Source organism: Trichomonas vaginalis, chromosome IV (genome assembly GCF_026262505.1).
Source record: "Trichomonas vaginalis G3 chromosome IV, whole genome shotgun sequence".
In the NCBI taxonomy this organism is placed as follows: Eukaryota; Parabasalia; order Trichomonadida; family Trichomonadidae; genus Trichomonas; species Trichomonas vaginalis.
In genome coordinates this window covers 21,344,414-21,365,179 of record NC_067206.1, presented here as the reverse complement: position 1 = coordinate 21,365,179, position 20,766 = coordinate 21,344,414, and the positions used below count along the sequence as shown (strand labels likewise).

The 20,766-nt window shown below is 34.0% G+C and overlaps 8 protein-coding genes and 4 pseudogenes across 12 annotated transcripts, besides 4 other annotated features; 7 read left to right on the top strand and 5 right to left on the bottom strand.

The window, feature by feature from the left end:
• Positions 1 to 17,482: part of a mobile genetic element that runs on past the window's edge.
• TVAGG3_0140590 (uncharacterized protein) lies at positions 202 to 636 on the top strand (the record flags this gene model as incomplete). The annotated part of the gene is made up of 1 exon (XM_001292283.2): positions 202 to 636. The coding sequence occupies one exon, from the start codon at positions 202 to 204 to the stop codon at positions 634 to 636; it is 435 nt and encodes a 144-aa protein (XP_001292284.2).
• Positions 637 to 781: a terminal%2Cinverted (terminal inverted repeat of Maverick-2 transposon ID:TVAGG3_0140470).
• TVAGG3_0140580 (protein of unknown function, DUF4107 family) lies at positions 782 to 1,309 on the bottom strand (the record flags this gene model as incomplete). The annotated part of the gene is made up of 1 exon (XM_001292282.2): positions 782 to 1,309. One exon carries the CDS (start codon positions 1,307 to 1,309, stop codon positions 782 to 784), a length of 528 nt encoding a protein of 175 aa, XP_001292283.2.
• TVAGG3_0140570 (uncharacterized protein) lies at positions 1,535 to 2,341 on the bottom strand (the record flags this gene model as incomplete). The annotated part of the gene is made up of 1 exon (XM_051224239.1): positions 1,535 to 2,341. The coding sequence occupies one exon, from the start codon at positions 2,339 to 2,341 to the stop codon at positions 1,535 to 1,537; it is 807 nt and encodes a 268-aa protein (XP_051109225.1).
• TVAGG3_0140560 (uncharacterized protein) lies at positions 4,621 to 5,377 on the bottom strand (the record flags this gene model as incomplete). Its single annotated transcript, XM_051224238.1, has 1 exon — positions 4,621 to 5,377. A coding segment is annotated over one exon (757 nt), but the record flags the coding sequence as incomplete, so codon positions are not given.
• On the top strand, positions 5,395 to 6,163 carry TVAGG3_0140550 (organellar and viral DNA polymerase type B; the record flags this gene model as incomplete). The annotated part of the gene is made up of 1 exon (XM_051224237.1): positions 5,395 to 6,163. A coding segment is annotated over one exon (769 nt), but the record flags the coding sequence as incomplete, so codon positions are not given.
• Positions 6,340 to 7,377, top strand: TVAGG3_0140540 (organellar and viral DNA polymerase type B; the record flags this gene model as incomplete). Its single annotated transcript, XM_051224236.1, has 1 exon — positions 6,340 to 7,377. A coding segment is annotated over one exon (1,038 nt), but the record flags the coding sequence as incomplete, so codon positions are not given.
• On the top strand, positions 8,506 to 9,158 carry TVAGG3_0140530 (annotated as a pseudogene). Its single transcript has one exon. A coding segment is annotated over exon 1 (653 nt).
• Positions 10,564 to 11,018, top strand: TVAGG3_0140520 (annotated as a pseudogene). The gene has a single exon. A coding segment is annotated over exon 1 (455 nt).
• Positions 11,501 to 12,305, top strand: TVAGG3_0140510 (annotated as a pseudogene). Its single transcript has one exon. A coding segment is annotated over exon 1 (805 nt).
• TVAGG3_0140500 lies at positions 13,055 to 14,617 on the top strand (annotated as a pseudogene). Its single transcript has one exon. A coding segment is annotated over exon 1 (1,563 nt).
• On the bottom strand, positions 16,157 to 16,806 carry TVAGG3_0140490 (uncharacterized protein; the record flags this gene model as incomplete). Its single annotated transcript, XM_051224235.1, has 1 exon — positions 16,157 to 16,806. A coding segment is annotated over one exon (650 nt), but the record flags the coding sequence as incomplete, so codon positions are not given.
• On the bottom strand, positions 16,832 to 17,092 carry TVAGG3_0140480 (uncharacterized protein; the record flags this gene model as incomplete). The annotated part of the gene is made up of 1 exon (XM_051224234.1): positions 16,832 to 17,092. One exon carries the CDS (start codon positions 17,090 to 17,092, stop codon positions 16,832 to 16,834), a length of 261 nt encoding a protein of 86 aa, XP_051109220.1.
• Positions 17,475 to 19,402: a mobile genetic element.
• Positions 19,365 to 19,402: a terminal%2Cinverted (terminal inverted repeat of MuDR-5_TvMULE4 transposon ID:TVAGG3_0140460).
• Positions 19,403 to 20,766: the final 1,364 nt, after the last annotated feature.

Here is a 20,766-nt window from a genome sequence, read left to right as displayed (position 1 = left end):
TAACGTATATTTTACAATACAACCATAACACCAACTTAACCTTAAATATTTACAAAACCGTCTGACACATAAACGACTTCACTAACGACTTCACTAAAGACTTCACTAACAAATTCACTAACGAATTCAATACCGTCCTCACTAAATAAAAAATAACCTTATTTTATTTATTTTCCAACTTTTTTATTTCATTACAAAGACATGTCTGACTACATTTACTATGACTCTTTCCCAGAACGTTTCCGTGAACTATTCAAAACTCAAGTAAAACTGAGAAACATGCATTTTAACAAAGACAGACCCATTGACGATGAAAGAAACCCTGAATATATTACAATCCCATATGACGCAAAATTTATTGCATACATTCCTTATGGTCGCAGAGGAACGAAAACTATTTCAACAAAGACGAAAAATTATTTCTGGAGCGATGAAGAAAATTGCCTTATCTACATAAATGCATACTTAAATAAAGCTACATATTGTACAAAAGAAGGTTGGACTGGATTTGAGCTCTACATATACGACGACGATGGAAACAGACGTTGTGTATACCCATACGATAATATGTACCATTGTTTTCATCAAGCATTAAACGAATACATAGTCAGTAAGGGTCTCATTCCTGCTGAGTAGAAATGTTATATTTTTGTTCTGTCATTTATATAAAAATAAATGATATCACCACCCTCACACGTATGAAAACATAGCACAAAAATAAATTTAGGTGAAGTGGTGAAATCTCACCTCTTTTTTCACCTCTTTTTTCACCCTGTTGAATTCATTGCTTTATAACTCTCTTCCTTGGTTTCTTTTTAGTTGCTTTCTTCACGTCTGTCTCCAACTTGACTGTCTTTCTTCTTCGGCCGTAATGATACCAGTTACTTCCACCAGTCAATGGGTCAAATGGTCTTTCGTAAGGGTTTCCATACATTCCATAGGGACCATACGGAAGAACTACTGGTGGAGAAGAAACATTTTCTTTAGTTCCATCGACTCTATTTAAATGCATTGTTTCACCTTTCATCTGGTCATTAAAGTCTTTTGCATGTTTTGCAAACTCATCGTCCTTTCCTAAAGCATTTTCTGACTCAGGCGCAACCAAATTGGATGCTTTATTTATGAGCCCCATTTTATTTAATCTTAACTTCTTTGCAACCCAGCCTCCAATCTTTCCTTTATTTGCATCTAATGTCTTTGAAACCCTTCCTCCACTCATTTTATTTACTGCGTCATAAGCTCCAAGTGCTTTTGCTCCAAATGCTAATGCTTTTGTTCCCATTGCGCCTAAAGCTGCCCAAGCTACCATTTACACCATATTAAAATCATCTCTCTTCAATATTATCTCATAAAAGTTCTCGTTACTGGAGAAAGTCAATGAAACATAAGCGTTCTCACGGGCTTCGCCCTCACCGCTTTGCGGTCTATCTAACTTATTTCTTATATCATCTATACGCTTCAAAATGTCTGAACAATTGCTAACATCTTCTACAACAGTTATTTCATCATGAATGACCTTCAAGAACAAGCTCATTTAATATGCTATTAAAATCATCTCAATAATGAGTCCATCCTTTCCATCTTTAGGTAGCACAACATCTTTCATTGAAGAAGGTTCGACAAGTCTTATGTTAAACTTACTGACAAAGTTTGTTATACTATAATGCTTCGGTGGCGAATACATGTAGTTTGAAAGACATAATATAGATTCTTCAGCAAATTCACTTATACTGGATTTTATAACAATGTTTTCACGAGACCAAATGCCACCAATTGAAAAACTTGTAAGCAATCCTGCTGAACCTTCTACTGTAAACGTCGATGGTAACATTCCACGAAGGTCATCTATTGACATCTTTGAGTCACTGAATTTAAATATTTTCTTAAAGCAATCGTCATTATCTAACCATGCAATAGCTTTGAAGTTTTCATTTGAATATACATCTGCTTCATTAAATGTAAATCCTGACTTCTTTGCAGAGACGACTTTAAAATCTATTGAGTTTGTTTCAAAATTATATGCTATGGTAACTTCTGAAGGTAATGGATGTCCTTCCGCAGTAAGTTGTTCTCTCACTACCGTTTGAAGCTTTGTGTTAAAAACTTTCATGTCATCTCCTGTGTCTAGGTTCACATACACAGCAACAGGAAAACTATCTTGCTTCTTTGTTTCATCATTATATCTCAAAACATTAAAGTTTTTCAATAATATTGTTCTTCCTGCTGGAATACTTCGAACCTGTCTGATTTCAATAGCTTTCTCACCTCCTACATACTCTACCCAGTGTCTTGGATATTCATAAGTATACTGACTTTCTTGAATTTTGGTTGGTTTCATCATAACATGTTCATAGTATATCTTTATACTCTTGTCAGTTAGACTCGGTGCTATGTTCTGAATATTTCTGACTTGCATTTTTAATGGAGATAAAATGAAGCATTTAATACATGACGTAGATGAAGACATGAATGAAAGCAGTGAAAAGCTCAACAGTTCTCTCATTCTTCCTTTCAGTAAGGACTATGAGTTCTGTTCAAATGGTGTTTATTTCTATTGTGGAAAGATGGGTTCAGGTAAGACATTTAATTTAATTCGTCATATACTCATAACAGAACGTTTAGGAAACGACTCTTACTATGACCAAATCATTATATCAGCAACTTCAGACTCTATGGATTCAACAGCGAAAACATTTATGTCAAAAGTTCAAGCCTCTGTCGTTAAAGTTCCAGACAGTGAACTCATTGAATTTCTTCAACGTTACATTCGACGTAAGAGGAAATATTATGCCATCGTAGAGTTTATACAGTCAGGAATGCAAAAGACTTCTGAGGAGATGGAAAGAATTATTGACAAACACCACTTACGTCAGTACTCAGGAGTTTACGATATGAAACGACTGACAAACTACATTCTATCAAAACTTTCAAAATACCCCTTCAAAAAATATCCATCAAACACTTTGTTAGTTTGCGACGACTTCGCCGGAAAAGGTTTAGTTTCAAAACCAGACTCACCATTAGCTAACATCATTACTAAAGTCAGACATTACCACTTAACTGTAGCAATACTTATGCAAACATGGAGGTTTTTAGCTTTAAACATAAAGCGTCTCATAACTGACTTCGTTATCTTTCAAGGTTTCTCACGTTATGATATTGAACTCATTTGGAAACAGTCAGGTATAACATTACCTTTTGAAGAAATTTGGGAAGCATATAAGTCTCTCATCTCTCCTCGTTCATACCTTGAGATTCATATCATGACTAATACCATTAAAGTCAAAAATATTCCATGGGAACGACCAACATTATTTTAAAGCTTAACCTTCAATTGACTGATGGTAAACAAATTCCATGCATCTCTGTTGCCATTTCTGTTAATATTTTTGCTGTCATTCATATCATCCACTTCTCCATCCGTTAGCTTTTGAGGATATGTGTTAGAATAGCTGTTCTTAAATGAAGGCTTTTCACCTTTGAGAGCATAAACTCTATAACTTTCTGCATACTTTATGTTTGAACCTCCTGAGCCATCGTTGACATAAATTTTTATAGGCTTCCACCCTTTGTTCATGTTCCTGCTTCTTCCCTTAGCTCTTTTGTTCAGTAGTTCTACATCTTTATACACAGCTCCTGTCTCAGTGAATTCAACAATATTTTCATTCGTTAGCTTTACATTCAAACCCTTGTCGAGTATATTGTTCATTTCATACATATAAAAGGTTTTTATTCTATATGAAATGAGAAGCAAATCCATCTTAGCTGGTGCCGTTAATGTTCCAATTGAACCAACATCAAATGTTGACTCACGAACGACAAACAATATTGTCATAAAGAACTATAGTTCAGAGTGTTTGAAAGAACCAGAACCAGAGCTGAAATCCGTGAATTTAAACTCAGCTTCAAACGCTAACGCTACATCAGATGTTAAGTTAGAGTATCCACCACTGGACCAAATTCTTTCAAGAGAAGCCAACGACAACCCTTACACAAATGTTCAAACAAATCCTTCAGATAACGTAGACCATTACCTTCTTCAGTTATACCAAACAATTTTACTCAAAGACGATAAGAAGCTTTTGATAAATCTTATAAGTAAGAACCAAATAATTCTAACAAAGGAGGACCTTGAAAATGTTATATCACGAATAACAGGAAAACAATGTGTCATTGACTATCTCGACCCTGAAATCGAATGCTGTGGTCAAACTCCACTATTCATGAAAATAGGTAACATCCGCATCATTGAAACACCAGGTACTCCAGGAGTTGAGTTTAAGTATAAATATTCGAACGAGTATACAAAACTTTCAACAGAATATAAACTTTGCTTGAAATATGTTTTAGTAAATTAAAGCAGTCAGGACCTTCGGTCTTGGCGCTTTGCGCCGTCAGTCAAAAAAATTTCAAGTTAGCAATTTGTAATATCTGTCCAAAACTTCTTCAACAGTATCGAACTCATCTTCATAATGCAAACCTAATCTTATTGACTTGGTGCAGTTTTCACTAACACAATATTTTTCTGTTCTCTTGACTGACATAACTAACTCATTTGTTTCATCAAACAGCAACAACCAAAGTTCATGACCTAATACATAACATTCATACTTTATATTTTTAGCTCTGAGTTCTCTTGTAAGCTGTTGCATTTAATATTTTCTAAAAAGTCAACTTCAACAGTCATTCGCACTGGTGCCTTCAGTTCTACAGGCTCTCCTTGAAAGTCAACAAGTCTGAATTGCATGTCTTTCAAATTATGAGGACTAATGCGAACCCATTTACCTAAATGAGTTGCTATGACAGGAACATTTGGAATGAACATTGAATTGACTGCATAACAGAAAGACTTATATTCTACTGAACCTTTACTATTAACTCCTGAAATACCTGTGACATTAGCTATTTTTGACTCAATGTACAAACAATTACCATAACATACGTATGGAACAGATTTCATCTCAATCGTTTTGTCAACACTTTTCAAAGGAAATGTCATATGGTATGCACCCAAAAGAAGTTGTACTCTATGACTCATTCTTGGTATCTTAAACTCTTTCTCGCTGCTGAACTTCAATGTTCCCTCAGAAGAGAGTTCGACATCTATGTTGTCAATAGTTTCTTCATTTATGAGAGCATTTAACACTCCAGCAATTTTATCTATTCTATACCCAGCTCTATTAGGAAATGTTATAACACTTCTTTTGTCATCTATTTCAATCTCTATGAAATCTGTTTCATCTGTTATGACAAAAGTTGCGATAGTATTGAAGTCAACAACTCTGAAAGCAAGCGCTTCATTCTGAAGACCTAAGTTTGTTTGTAGCTTTACTGTCCCGTATTCGTTTGGGTCTGTACTTTGCAAATAAAACAACATTTTATTCTCATTAAAATATGACTATTGCTGCATATGCGTATGAAACAAATGAAGCAAGAAGAGCACATGAACTAGTAAACGAAAACTCAACTTTAACCATTGAAGGCAATGATTTAGTCATTGACGATGGAAAAACTAAAAAAGTCATTGATTTCGATACTTTTAACACTTATGACCCATTCATTACAACAAGCAAGGTTCCCATCATAAATGATGGAACGGTGCAATATATAAATTCTACAGTAGATGCCTCATTAGTGAAAGTATTAAATGTTCTCATTGAATTGTTAAAGAGCTTTCGATTTGACGACAACATTAAATGCCTAAAGAATTTAGTCATGAATGAGAAACAAATTCTCGGCGTTGCTGGTAGCAGTAATGATGTACACCTTATGACATTAGAATATTATAACGAACATAAAGATGAACTGAAAGGAGAGAAGGGTGACACCGGACCTCAAGGACCACAAGGAATACAAGGAATACAAGGAATACAAGGACCTCAAGGCGAAAACGGTTTGGATGGAAAGGATGGAAAGGATGGAAAAACTGCTAAATCATGGATATGGAACCTTATAAATACTGGTTTAACAGCTGCTTCATATGGAGTTCTTCAATACCAAATCGGAAAGATATGGGCAGTACTTGGTGAAGAAGTTTTAGATGACGTTAAAAATGCTTTGAACTTCATTTCAAATGGTTCGGATACTATTAAAACTTTATCTGGTTGGATGCAAGAAACAAGGAGTCAAATAGATACTGTAAGACGTATAGCAAACAATGCACGTACGAGATTGGATACTTTACGAGAAGCACAAAATACTCTAAAGGAAGCAAATGATATTCTTGGCTCAGTATCAGACATGCATGAAGATTGGCTTAAAGGTATTGACAAATCTTTAAAAAATCACAGTCAGTCTATTGCTGACTACAAGAAAAGTATAGATTTTTTACATAGTGCTATGGACGTACATGATGGAAGCATAAGGAACTTACTTAATGCTAACAATAACTTACCAGGAACTATTAAAGCATTTATAAAGTCCTTTGTAAAACCTGGTGCTCTAACATTTAGGTCTTTGAGAGCAAGAGCATTGAAGTCAAGAGATGCAGAAACTCCAACAGAAACTCCAGAAGAACCACCAAAACCAACAGCTAATGAAATATTGTTCGAATATTTTCCAAGGTACTCTGTTCTCATTGCATACATTCAAGAAATACTTAAGAAAGCAGACTTGACTTTAGGAGATGATGAAAGTTCTGTATATCTTTCGTTCCAGTTTCAAATAGCAGAACTTTTGAGACAGATATGCTTAATGTATGACAACATCTCTGATTTCACAAGATATGATGACGACCATGATCCCGAACACGGTGAAGAAGAAGTTTTACAAACATCCATTAAGACAGGAAAGGTTTTAACTCAAAGTCTCATTATTGACACCAAAGATGGCGAAGTGGACGTTCTTCAAGAGCTGAAGAAAAATACTTCTTCGGGAGGTGGTGGTAGGCATGAATTTGAAATAAATGAGATAGAAGAGAAATTAGCCGAAAAAGCAGATAAAAACCATGTTCATTATATAAGTTCAGACGAACAGATTATAACGGACTACCATGGATATTTAACACAGGATGAACAAATAAGCACTGAAGATGTTAATGAAAGAAGATATAAATTCATTCGTGCTAAATGTTATGACATACACTGTACTGTACAGTATGACACAGGTAAAGTACCAGAAGCATTTGGTTATAACAATGAAATTTATGCTTCATACTTCTTTGTTAACGGTGTATTAGTTGAACCAAGATTTACTTTGAGAGTTAAGGCAAAAATAACTTTTGAAGATGCTATTAAAAGTAAAGCTGACAAAGATGAACTTGACGCAACGAACAAAGTTTTGAAATCTCATAAACACAATATCTCCGATATAAATGAACTTCAAGCTACATTAAATAGTAAAGCTGACAAGAACCATACACATGAATCCTTCACTACTGTTAGAGCAGACGACATAATATTGAACTATACCCTTGGTTCAAGTGCACCATTAGAGAATCCAAGTACAAGCGTAAAAGATACACTAAACTCCTTAAATAGTAAATGTATGAACATTGAAGGTCATGCCAGAAACTTTGAAACACATGAACTACCAGCAATGTTAGATAAGAAAGCAGACAAAAATCATACACATAACTCCTTCTCAACTGTTGCTATAGAAAGTATTGAAGGAACGGTTGAAGGAACTGGTGGGGAGGGCGGGGCTCCGCCGCACGCGGCTGCTTTATATTATAAGCCTCCAAACTTTCCACAAGGTTTAACATCGAATGAAAACATAACAACGAAGAAAGAAATTAGCTGTAAAAATGTTTATGTCATGGATGATGAAAATAATGTTAAATTCACTGCTCAAGATTTATATGATAATAAAGCTGACAAGAACCATACACATAAATCCTTCACTACTGTTAGAGCAGACGACATAATATTGAACTATACCCTTGGTTCAAGTGCACCATTAGAAAATCCAAGTACAAGCGTAAAAGATACTCTTAACAATTTAGATAACAGTTGCAGGAATATCGAAGATCATGCCAGAAACTTTGAAGCATATGAACTACCAACAATGTTAGATAAGAAAGCAGACAAAACAGAGCTTCAAACATTAAAGACTGAAATACTTCAAACATTATATCCTATAGGCTCTATTTATACGTCAATGAACTCAACAAATCCATCAACAGTTTTAGGTTTTGGTATGTGGAAGCAGATTGTAGATAAATTCTTATACTGTGCTAGATATTCAAAGCAAACAGGTGGTTCGAAGAAAATTAAAGAAGCAAACCTTCCACCGCACACTCATACAGGAACTACAAACTTTTCTGGCGACCATAGCCACTCATTAAGAGACCACCCATTATACAACTCAGAATATGAAGCTGGCAATGACGTTTTATCTCCATCTTATAAAATTCAGCAAAAAAGATTTTTCGACCAACTGAACCAGGAGGAAATCATTCACACACTTTCACAACAAATCCAACAGGCTCGGGTGCAGATTATATGCCACCATTTGTGACTGTATTCGCATGGTACCGTGTTCAATGAAATCTTTAACTTTACATAAATGAGCTTGAAAGAAGTATTCGAACAACATCCATGGAGGTCATTTAAGAAGTTCAATGAAGCAGCAAAAAGTTGGGGATTTACTAACAGAGCTGAAGTTAAAAAGTTCTTTGACAAAAATGTTGTACATCAAAAAAAAATAAACCCTTACGACTACTTTTTACCAATTTACTCCAACACTCCTGACGCATCCCAATTTGACACTCTCATTCAAAGCAGAAAAGGAGGACATAAACCATTCCTCATCTTCATTAATGTTAACACTCGCAAAGCATATGCATATCCAATGAAAATAAAGGAACTCGTGAAGTGTTAAGAGTTTTACAAAAGTTTGTAGCAGAACATAGCCCAAGTACTTTAACATCAGACCAAGACAGTGCATACCTCAGCAATGAAATCACAGAATTTCTCATTAAGCATAACATAACTCACTACACTACTGAAGACCATAACCATAACATACTCGGCATCATAAACCGCTTCATAAGGACTCTCAGAGATTTAAACCAAGAGCGAGACTTTACCGAAGAAACAATGAAACATTTTCTCGAAGTATATAATTCCTCAACACATTCTACAACAGGACATACACCAAATTCAATGACACAACAACAAGAAGAAAAGTATATACAAAAGAAACGAAGCCAAACACAAAATATCAGAAATTCAACACAATTTACCCTCATTCCTGGTACAAAAGTTCGTGTAGTTCTTGACGACAAACCGATGACAAAGAAACGTTTAAGGTTAAGTCGAAATTATTATATAGTAGATTCAACGCAAGGTAATGGATATCTTATAAAAGCTGCTGACGACTCATAGCATTTTACCCTCGTCATAAATTAGTCGAAAGTAGTAATGGCAAACTTGCTAAAACTTGACGAAGCAAAGCGAGGAGTGGTTATTGAAATACTTGGCTATAACACAAACGATGACACTTATAAAGTAAGATATGAAGGAGGCGTTGAAGATGTTATACCATCTAAGAACTTGAGAGAATCTAAACCAACTCATCTGGGACCATTAGAGCGGGAGTACTGGAAAGACAAAAATATGCCAGAAAGAATAAGAAAATTCTTCTAAACTTTTTCATTAGATGTAAATCAGACATGAACGAGAACAGTCATGATATCATTAATGGTACCATTTATTTACACCAAAAATAAAGTTTATGTTAGAATGTTAGATCTAACACGTTTTCTAACCACTTTTCTAACCTCATTTCTACCCTCATGAATTTCCTTAAGACAGAAAAAATAACGTTAGTTTCATTTTTTTGTATTTGATACACCATACACGACATCACATTTTGACGAAGTGCGAATCTTCACTTCGTGTCATGGTGCAAAAATAATGCTGAAAAATGAAATTTATTCTCTATTTACAATTGTTTGAAACCGTCGGGAACCTTCACTTTTCTATCGTCGTGTTTTGTCACTTTTCCCTCAGGGTGTGTGTCAGAAAATATCCAAAATCTTTATAGCCTCGTATCTCCTTCAATTCTTGACGGTTTGACATGTATGACACACCATTCAATTCAGAATTATGTGCTGAATCTTATGACATTCATTTGTTCGTGACTTCTTTTCACATATGTAACCATGAATTTTTAACATTTCTTTAACACAGAAAAATAAAGTTAGTTTTATTTTTATTTATTTTTTTATCCTGTATATAAGAAACAGTAATGTCAACAACAGAGAACACAACAACAGTTATAGTCCATGAAGCCATAAATGAAGAATACGAATACATACAATATAACAAACAACTTCGCCTCATTCGTTCGGTCAAAGATGACATGTACCAAATGCAAAGTATAATGAATGCTCTTCGTTCTACAAAGCAAGCATATTATTGGTTTGAAAACTAACAGACAAAAGAACTTTTAGAAGAATTTCCTCATATGATTGCTTCCCTCGGAAAACCGGGGGAAGAGATTCCGTATGTAAATCGCAAGAATTTGGCTCCTGGTTTGAAAGGTTATTATGTTCATAGACTTTTAGTAAACGCTGTAGCAATGTGGGCTTCACCTCGTTATGCTTGTTATATTTTCATGATGTTAGATGAACTATATAAAGCAGAACGTGAAGATATGGAAATGAAACTTCAAGCAAAAGATGAAGTCATTGAATCCAAAGACAAAAGCATACAGAAAAGAATACCGCGTTCGGTACCAAAAGGAAAGGAAAAGAGTTATAAGTATATGATATATACTGAAGAGATGGAAAATGAAGAAGATAAAGATATGGTTATGTTGCATTTAGTGAGAAGAAACAACAAGAGCTTTTATGACTTAGCTAAGATATATAAATCTGATAGAAACTGGTTCTATCGTGAAAACTTACCGATTTCAATGACACCGAATGAGCAAATAAAGGAAATTGTCAAAATACTCTTCCTCAAACACACTATGACATCAAAGGTTGCACAATACTTACATTCAAAGAAGACTTAACATTACTGAAGGAAAAAATAACAGAATATTTCGATAACTTCAAAGAGGAAGAATAAAAAAATCTAAGCTAATTTTATTTTTTTTATAAAATTTTATCTCATATGAAAGAACATGAATTTAGAATATTCGGAACTCATGACAGAAGAAGAGAACGAACAACATGTAAAAGATTATGCAAAATTTCTGAAGACATACAAAGCATTTAAACAATATCTAAATGCTTCTAAAGATTATGCAAAATTTCTGAAGGTATATAAAGCTTATGAAAAAGCGTATGAAAAGTTTATACATTGGGGAATTGTTGTAAAATATCCATATGAAGACTAACCAAAAATATATTTTTGCTTAAATGACGTCAGGGTCAATTTCTTCAACCATTTCACTTTCTTCGTCAATGTCAATAGAGAGCATTGTATGAAAAGAACTTGCAATCTTGCATGTGTTTCATTAAAATAAAAATATTAAATTATTTTGAAAAATAACTTAAAAAAATCTAATCTAATTTTTTCAAAAAATATTTTTTTATTTCCTACTAAAGATGTATCGGAAGTTGTCTAAGTTAGAACACTCGGAAATAAAACAACTTCTTACAGAAGCTAATATAGATGTTGCAAAGCATTACGCAACAAACAAAAAAGCACTCGCTGACATCCTCAATGACTATAATGGTGCAATAAGTTATGATAGAATTCATGAGTTCATAAAGCCGCAACGCGGCGAGGACGAAGTCCATGCAAGAGCATTTCCTTTAAATGACGTTGCTATTGACTTATATCATAGACGTTCAGTACCTCATGAAGTAAGAAGAGAAATGTTTGACATAACAAATGCAAACGTTGGTGAAACAAGAAGAAGAGACGACACACTGAAACAACAGAGAAGAGAGATGTTTAAGAGCGCTATAGAACAAGTTCGCAAAGCTAACGATGTCATTCGTTCCATTGACGACAAACCAAAAGAAGGTGAGAGATGGTTAAAGAAAGATGAAGAGAATAGGAAGAGAAATGTGAAGTCAGGCAATAGACTCATTGACTTTAACATCGAAGCTTTAGATGAACCAAACAGAGACTACTTACACAAACATTTCGGTAAGGTTTTCATGAGACTCTTAGAGAAGATTAAAATAAACTCCAACAAAGATGGATGGTATGTTATAAACTTGGTGGAAAGTATGAATGTTCTACGTTAAACCTCAATAATATTGGAACATTACTACATCAGCTCTTGAAGGAGAACTTTATATCAGAGATAGAAGCAAACGCTGCAGGTATTGTTGAAATGCACTATGACTTCTTCTTGACAAACATAAAGAATCTTACTGAAATAAAGATGTATGATTTAACTGAATATGAAGGCTTAACGATGTCAGATGTAAAGAAAGGCAAACCAAAAAAGAGACCATATAGAGATGAAAGCACACTGACAAATGACCAGAAAGCCATTTTGGAAGCTCTTAAGCAAACAGGAAACCCAGCACTTATAGAAAGCTTTTGGAAAGATAATGGTGAAAAGAAGTTTTATAAGAAGAGAAGCGGTCAGTTCTGGAAGTATCTTTGCACATTACCTATAAATCTTGAACGCTACCAAATCTTCAATGAACTGAACAAAAGAACTGCAACACTTATGACAGAAGATAATTGTTTCGTTTATGCTTGCATTCAGGCTGGAGTAAATGAAGAAACTATTGACCACATGAGAGAAGTCATTCGTGTTAGAGACTTTCCTCAAAGTAAAGTACAAGAAATTTCTGACGCAACAGGTATAGCATTTAATGTTACCATTGGTTATTTCAATGACTCAAGACATAATGAAATAAAGAGATACATACCAAAAGAATGTGAAACTGTTCGAACTATTGACTTACTTCTTGTTGAAGACCACTACATGCTAAATGAAAGATTACCAATGACAACATATTTCATTCGCAACTATATAGAAATCTTGAAGGAGTGTGGTGGAATGAACATTGAGAAACAAATGAAGATTTATACAAAGAGAGAAGATAAATATGTAGTTCGTTATGATAGAACAACACCGTTATGGGATGTTATGAAAACATTGTGGGAGTGCAAATATTTCGAACCTATTTCTTATGGAGAACTTTTCACATATACGACTGACTTATATAAACAGAACCTTGCACCATTTAAAGATTTGACATATGCTCCAAAGTATTGTGTACAACTGAAGAAGAAAGCCGAGTCAAAAGAAGTAAATAAAAATAAGTGCAAGTTCATTCCTGAGCACGTTTTCTTTGCTGACTTTGAGTGTAGCACGATGGAGTTCATAAAGCCTTTAACATATGTTACGACAGTGAAGATGGTTCAATGAGTGAAAGCATTTGGGGTCAGAACTGTGCAACAGAATTTTTGGAACGACTTCCTGACAAGAGTTTAATATATTTCCATAACCTCAGTTATGATATAAACTTCATCTTAAGACACATGACAGAAGTGAAAGGAACTCCCATCATTAAAGGTTCACGAACAATGCAAATAACTGGCTTATATAAAGGAAGGGCAATTATTATAAAAGACTCTTACAGTGTTATAAATAAGAAGCTTAAACTATTTCCTGCTATGTTTAACTTACAAACAGGACCGAAAGAAGTATTTCCATATAACTACTACAGCAGTGTTTTGTTAGCAAATGACAACAGAACTGGTGTCATTTCTGAAGCATGTAAGTTTATCCGGGATGCAGATACATTCATGAAAAACATAGATTCCATCAAAGGTTGCAGAATAGATGAGAACCACTTCGACTTAGAAAAGTATAGCACATTTTATTGCAAACAAGATGTAAGAATTTTAAGAGAAGGTTTTGTTAAGTTCCGCAATGACATATTGAAAGAATTTGATTTAAACGTTTATGACTACGTTAGTATTTGTTCAATTGCTAACAAATTATTTGAGAACAGAGTGTACTTCCCGAATGGAAATTTATATGACCTCTCAAATAAACCAAGAGAATTTATTTCACGCTGTATTCAAGGTGGAAGATGTATGTTGTCAGATAACATGAAACAAAAGAGCGAAAAGAAACTCATTGCTGACTTCGACGCTGTTTCATTATATCCATCTGCTATAGCAAGACTTTATACTTTAGAAGGAATTCCAAAGGTTATGAAGATGAATGTTAAGCACAGAGTATCTCATGAGACATTTATTCGATGACGACCAAAAGGAACCCATTGGTGAAAAGTTTATGTCTGGCTTCTTTGTTCTCATTAAGATAACAGAGATTGGAATACATAGACACTTTCCTTTAATAGTTTGTGACCCTGAACTAAATCCAGAACTTAACGTTCCCAGAAGTTCAAACACTTGCTGTTTAATGTATGTTGACCATATAACATTACAAGACCTCATAAAATATCAAGGTGTCAAATGTGAAGTGTTGCAAGGATACTATTACGATGGAAACAGAGATATTAGAATAAGAGATGAAGTAAAGAAGTTGTTTGAGTTAAGGTTAAAGTATAAGAAAGAAGGAAATCCTTTGCAAGAAAATATAAAGCTCATTCTGAACAGTATTTATGGCAAAACTATTCTATCTCCTATTGAGTCAAAAATAACCATAGTAAATGACAAAGATGCTATAAGATATGCCATCAGAAACTACAACCATATAGTGAAGTTCGAAGGTTTGGATGGTTCAGATAAAACTATTTTCAAGCTAACGAAAAGCATTTGCAGACACTTTAACTTCTGTCCACTTGGTGTTAACATTCTGTCTATGTCGAAGAGAATAATGTGTGAAGTATTCTGTACTGCTGAGATATGGGTCTTCAAATATTTTACCAGGACTGTGATAGCATGCATATTTTCAATGAAGACATACCACTGTTAGCTCAGGAATTTCAGAAGAGATACGGTAGAGAACTTATTGGTAAAACATTAGGTCAGTTCCATTCTGACTTCGCAGAAATAACACCTGGAAAACAAAGTTTAGCATACAAGTCAATATTTTGTGGAAAGAAGACTTACATAGACTTACTCACGAATGATTTAAATGAAGTTGCATTTCATGCACGTTGTAAAGGTGTAAAACAAGACGTTCTTGCTTTAACAGCTAATGAAATGTTTCCTGAAGCTATACAATGCTATTACAATGAAGATAAGAACATTCACATACCTGTTGGAACATATGACAAAGACTCTGAGTTCAGTTTAATGAAACTTTACAAAGCACTTCATGATGGTCAAGAGATTGGATTTGACTTATGTAAGTCTTCTAGTCCTTGCTTTGCTGAAAAGTTTAACTTCTATCAGACTAAGACTTATTCGTAAGTTGAAGTTCTGAGGTCATTTATTTTTGTCAGCATGAGTCATTCGTGATAAAAATAATGAGGTCATATATTTTTGTCATTTATGTATAACCATTGTCTCTCTTAAACTTTGCAATAGACAGCTTTGTTCTTCTTCCTTCTACATCTGTAATGTTTATATAATCTTTGCTATACTGTCTTAAGACATTCATTCGTCTGTATTGAGTTCCCATGAAATAGTAAAAGACATCTTCACTTGGGACATAGTAGTAATTTTCTAGAGTAAATTTAGAGTATTGTATAATTTCAACAGCATCTTCAGGAAGAGTGTCTACAATGTCAAACCAATAGCCATTCGAACCAGAAATATTTCTCATGTTTTGTCTTCTCGACACCCACCTTAAGTTTGAGATATGAAAGTCTCCTCTGTCTCTGTTTATATGGTCTACTTCTCGAAGTCCTTCAGGATTCGGTATAAATTGATTTGCAACAATTTTATGCTTAAAGAGTTTATGTTTGTTTAAATAAACACAAATATAACCATCACCGTTGTCAAACTCACTTACAACTCTTTTGTTACTTATGCGCCTAATTGGATATGGGTACTCTGAAAAGATTTCATAGTCATTGTCATGTTCGAGTGTTTGCCAATGTCCTTCACCTTCCATGCCTTTCACTCAAATAAAAATTTTCAGAAAAAATAAAACTAGCGTAGATTTTACAATACTGCGATGGTAGAGTTTAAGAGTTGTGCTTCAATGTAGAGACAGTCCTTATGGTCTGGAGGTAAGAACACTGGGCAGTTATGGTCATGAGTGGAGAACATGTCTATCCAAAACTCACGATTGAAGCCAGTTAATTTATAGTATTTAGGTTGGAAGTGGTGAATTTCTTGTATGACCAATGAACTCATTTTCAACTCCCTTACTTAAGTTTGAATATAATATAGCTTGCTTTCTATCCCAAATGCCAGGTGTTACAATCTTTGAAAATTCATTTTTCCTCGGAAGCATTGCATCATAATTGAAAACATTCTTGAAATCATCACTTGGTTCAGAGATTTGAAATCTTATACGTAATGGATTTTCTTTCTCTTTAGCGACTTCATTGAATGGTGAATATATAACAAACTGACAGTCATGTGTTCCATCTTCATTTTCATTAAATTCATAATGAAAGTCTATAAGTTGTGGCTGACTACCTTCTTCTTTCAGTTGTGCAAGAAACTCACGTAAAGGCTGTAAAGTTTGTACTTCAATGTTGAACTTTTTCTCGAACATCTCATTAAATGAAATCATACATTGTTGCAATGTTGTATCGTCTTTAAAGTATTTGTATATGTGAATGTTTTGGGCGCTTAAAGACTGTTCGTCATTTTCTATCTCGACTTGAAGTATAAAGTCAACCTTTCTGAAAGCACGTGTTATATACATAGATGTTATGCCAATGTACTTCTCTTCATTTATGTTCACAATCCAGTCTGTTGGAAACTTAAACGTTACTCTGTTCCCCTTTATTTTGACGTCAGGGTTTTCACTACTGAACGCAACAGATAAAGGTATTTGTCTATACATTTAATTCGATAAAAATAAAAACCATTTACTCTTTCTTTGCTTCAGCTTCTTTAGCTTTTGCTTCAGCTTCTTCTCTAGCTTTCTTCGCCAGCAAACGTGGGTTCTTTTGTCTTCCAGCAGCTAATGCAGCAAGTTGTTTTTCACTAAGTTTTCTCTTTGGTCTCTCTGGCTTTTGTTCTTGTTTTTGTTCCTTCAGTTCGGATAAAATTTGCTCACGAATTTCTTTCTTCAATGCTTCAACATCTATGACCCCTTGGGTCTTGTCCGTAGGGCTTGTCTGAGTCATTTGACTGCAGATAAAAAACAAAATTAAAACTTTAACCGATGTAAAATGAGCTTGTCAAAATCAGAACGAGAGTCTATTATATTAAATGACGCCAGAGGAATACAACATCCTTTCTATTACGTAAGTCAGAGTAAAGATGGTAAAATATACGTAAGAAAAAGAAAGGTTCCATTAGCGAATACAGAGAGCGACAACATTAAGGTGCATGGCACCGAGGGCGAAGTCCATATAAAACCTTCTATTCAAACTGAAAAGTCAATAGAACCAGAAGAAAAGAAGCCAGATGTTCTTTCAATAACGAACCAAGAGCTTATTGCAAAGTTCGTGAATTTCATTGAAAAGCAAACCGAGTCAAAGAACCCTGACCCACCAGTGAAAGAAGTTGTGACTTTTTTGATAACTTTAACACTTCTCTCTGAATCCAGACCTTTAATTTGCAACTTAATCAGGAATGAAGGAACAACACTGGAATATAACTCGATGACAAGTTCATCGAGTCGAAGATTTCGCCTTTCTGGGAAGTACTGGTGCTTCAAAACCTTGAAATGTGATTCCGAGATGTTGTTTGTTCCATCTCCTTCATTTATATAGCGAAGCATCCACCTGTCAAGATGATGGCGCCACTGTCGGTCAAAGTATTCACGGGCAGCAGGTTCCTCATTTAAAATTTCTTCTAAATTGTTGTAAACTTCATCAGGATCAATTTCTTCCTCTTCAGAACCAAAGACCAATAACTTCATTAAGTTATAGAAAGTTTCGAAGTTGGAACGATCTTGAAACTTTTCAGCCTTTCTCATGACAGCGCGCAACACATGAACGCCACACCAAATGATCTGGCATAAGGGGATGGCTGTTTCAACAGCATTTGTGATTTGAGGTGCGCAGTCCATTGAAAAATAAGATGGTTCGCGATTGATGGAGCCAAAATATGCTGTGTGACAAACTTGTATATTTTCACTTGTGTCGGGCCAAACGAAAAAATACAAAAACGGAAAAACAATTGATTCCGCGAATTTGCCAGTGACGGCATAAAATGGTATGCGAGAGCGCAAGAGCTTATAAGTGGAATCAATGTGATAAGTTTGTATTTGATGTGAAAAAGCATTTGCTTCGGATGGGGCGTAATAGAAAATCATACGATCTGGCTCGTGAATAAACTCGATGAGATCATCTGGAGAATGACTCTTAACCATGTCGACAAAAATTGCAAGAGATGTAACATCATCCGCTGAGAAACGGGTATTGATTGCATGAAGGCGTTTAGAAAACTTTTTTAAAGCATCTGTAGATTGTTGAAACATTTCCGGAATGATCCCACTCTCAAATGGGATATTAAGATCTTTGAAACACCTTAATTGTGCGTAAACACGGTCTTGATTTGATTCAAAATATCTTGTTAAATAAGATCTAGAAAAATATGATGTAATTTGTTGTGATTTGTTTGGAAAAGGAGCAGAATGATTGTGGGTGTTAATACATTTTCGTATGTGGTACTTGTCATCGGGAAGTGTATCAACAAGGAAGCGACATGGACAATTCGGCCACTTACAATTAAATTGGATTTGATTTCTTTCTTTCCTAGTTTTATATGAATAACTACAACCTGCTTGTATTTCTTGTTGCACTCCATACTTAAGCAACTCGATATATGTGAGTTCGTGATCTTGGATCTGCATTAAAATGAAATGATTTGAAAGAATAAAGAATTTTGAATATATTGGTCTTATTTTGATAAGCTTGGTCGTGTTTTGAATAGCTTGGCCATCTAATTCAATTATGATCTTTGAAAATTAGGTGAAATAAAACTAAACATAAATGTAAAACTAGGGATATGAAATTTTGGTTGTACACCACTTGTATGTGCCGGATACCATTGTGTCAAATTTTTTCTGAAATTAACTTTAAAAGTACTAAGTAAGATCATGAGATATAGCAATATATGTTTAAACCAACTTATATTTTGGTTGTACACCACTTGTATGTGCCGGATACCATTGTGTCAAATTTTTTCTGAAATTAACTTTAAAAGTACTAAGTAAGATCATGAGATATAGCAATATATGTTTAAACCAACTTATATTTTGGTTGTACACCACTTGTATGTGCCGGATACCATTGTGTCAAATTTTTTCTGAAATTAACTTTAAAAGTACTAAGTAAGATCATTTATTTTTGCATAATATAATGCCAATATGGTTTCTTTTGATTTTATTTCATTTATAAGCAAATCAGATTTACCCAAAAACTCCACTCCATAAGCGTTCATTTGCTAAATTAAAAAGTGACAATGGGCTAGTCTGTCCCTTTCTCCTTTATTAAATGAATTTTTGATGTTCTAATTCTAAATTTCAGAATCTTTGAGTAGAATTTCATTAAAACAATGAGATTGAGAATTAGATTTTAAAAACATCAAGCTACTTTATTTGATAGTAAAGTTGACGATAGAGACCGTTTGGTCAGAAAAAATCTGATAATTTTTTTGTGATGAGTCTTTCTTTATATATAGACTATATCGCAAAAAATATTCAAACATATATCGATCAAGAAAACTTTTTTGATATTATTGATCAAGAAAACATTCCAAACATTTTAGAGAAAGCAAATCTTGATCCAACTCTTTTCAAAACTCTTCTTTTGCAAGGTAAAACAAAATATTCATTACCAAAATTATATAAATTTGTTCAAAAATGCAAAGTTTGTGTTACATCATTTGAAGACGCTATTAATATTCTTAAAACCTACGAAACCTGTTTGAAACTTGAATCATCATCTGGATTAATAGATTTCTTTACTAAACACATAGAAAATCAAAAAAATCAAACACAACTTCAAAATAATCAAACACAACTTCAAAATGAAATATCACAATTTAATATTCAAAATGCACAACTCATGAACGAAATATTCAAATGTCATAATGAAAATAATCAATTACAACAAAGAATCAATAAAATTACGACAATACATGAAATTCCATTGAAGTCAGATTTTGACACAGCTTACAATTTCCTTAAAGAACTTTCTAAAAAGCGTGATAATTTCCTTGAAGGACTTACAAAGAAGCGTGATAATATTAAAATGCCTATTTCATGTGCAGTTGGATTAAGTGAAAAGCGAAACTCAGATGAAAATACAATCTTGCTTGAAGCATGTATTAATGGGGATTTCCAATTTGTTAAATCTCTAGATTCGAATGCAATTGTTATAGTCTCTAAATGGACACATATTTCTGAATGCTTGGAAGTCATAAAATCTGAAACATCTATTCTGTACATTTTATAAAAAATAAAAAATATTTTTTTTATTTCTTGAGCTATTTGTTGCATTTGTTGTTCTTGAGCTATTTGTTGTTGAAGTTGTTCTTGTAATACAATACTTCAACCGGTTGCATCTTCCAATTCGAAACTTTCTGCTCTATTGACAAATACATAGGACATAAAAGTTTTACAGGAACAAAGTTTGCGTCAACTAATGTCAACGTTATACTTGCCAAAGTGTTTGAGTTCACTAGGTTGAAAATTCTGCATTCGAATGAACAATAGGCAAACCAGCAGAGAAAGTGTTGTTTATTACGCATGAGTATCTTTTGGTCATAGTAGTTTCTGTCGACATTCGAATAGCACTTTGAACCTAAGTTTGAAACAATATATAAGATTGGTGTGCTTAAATAGTCA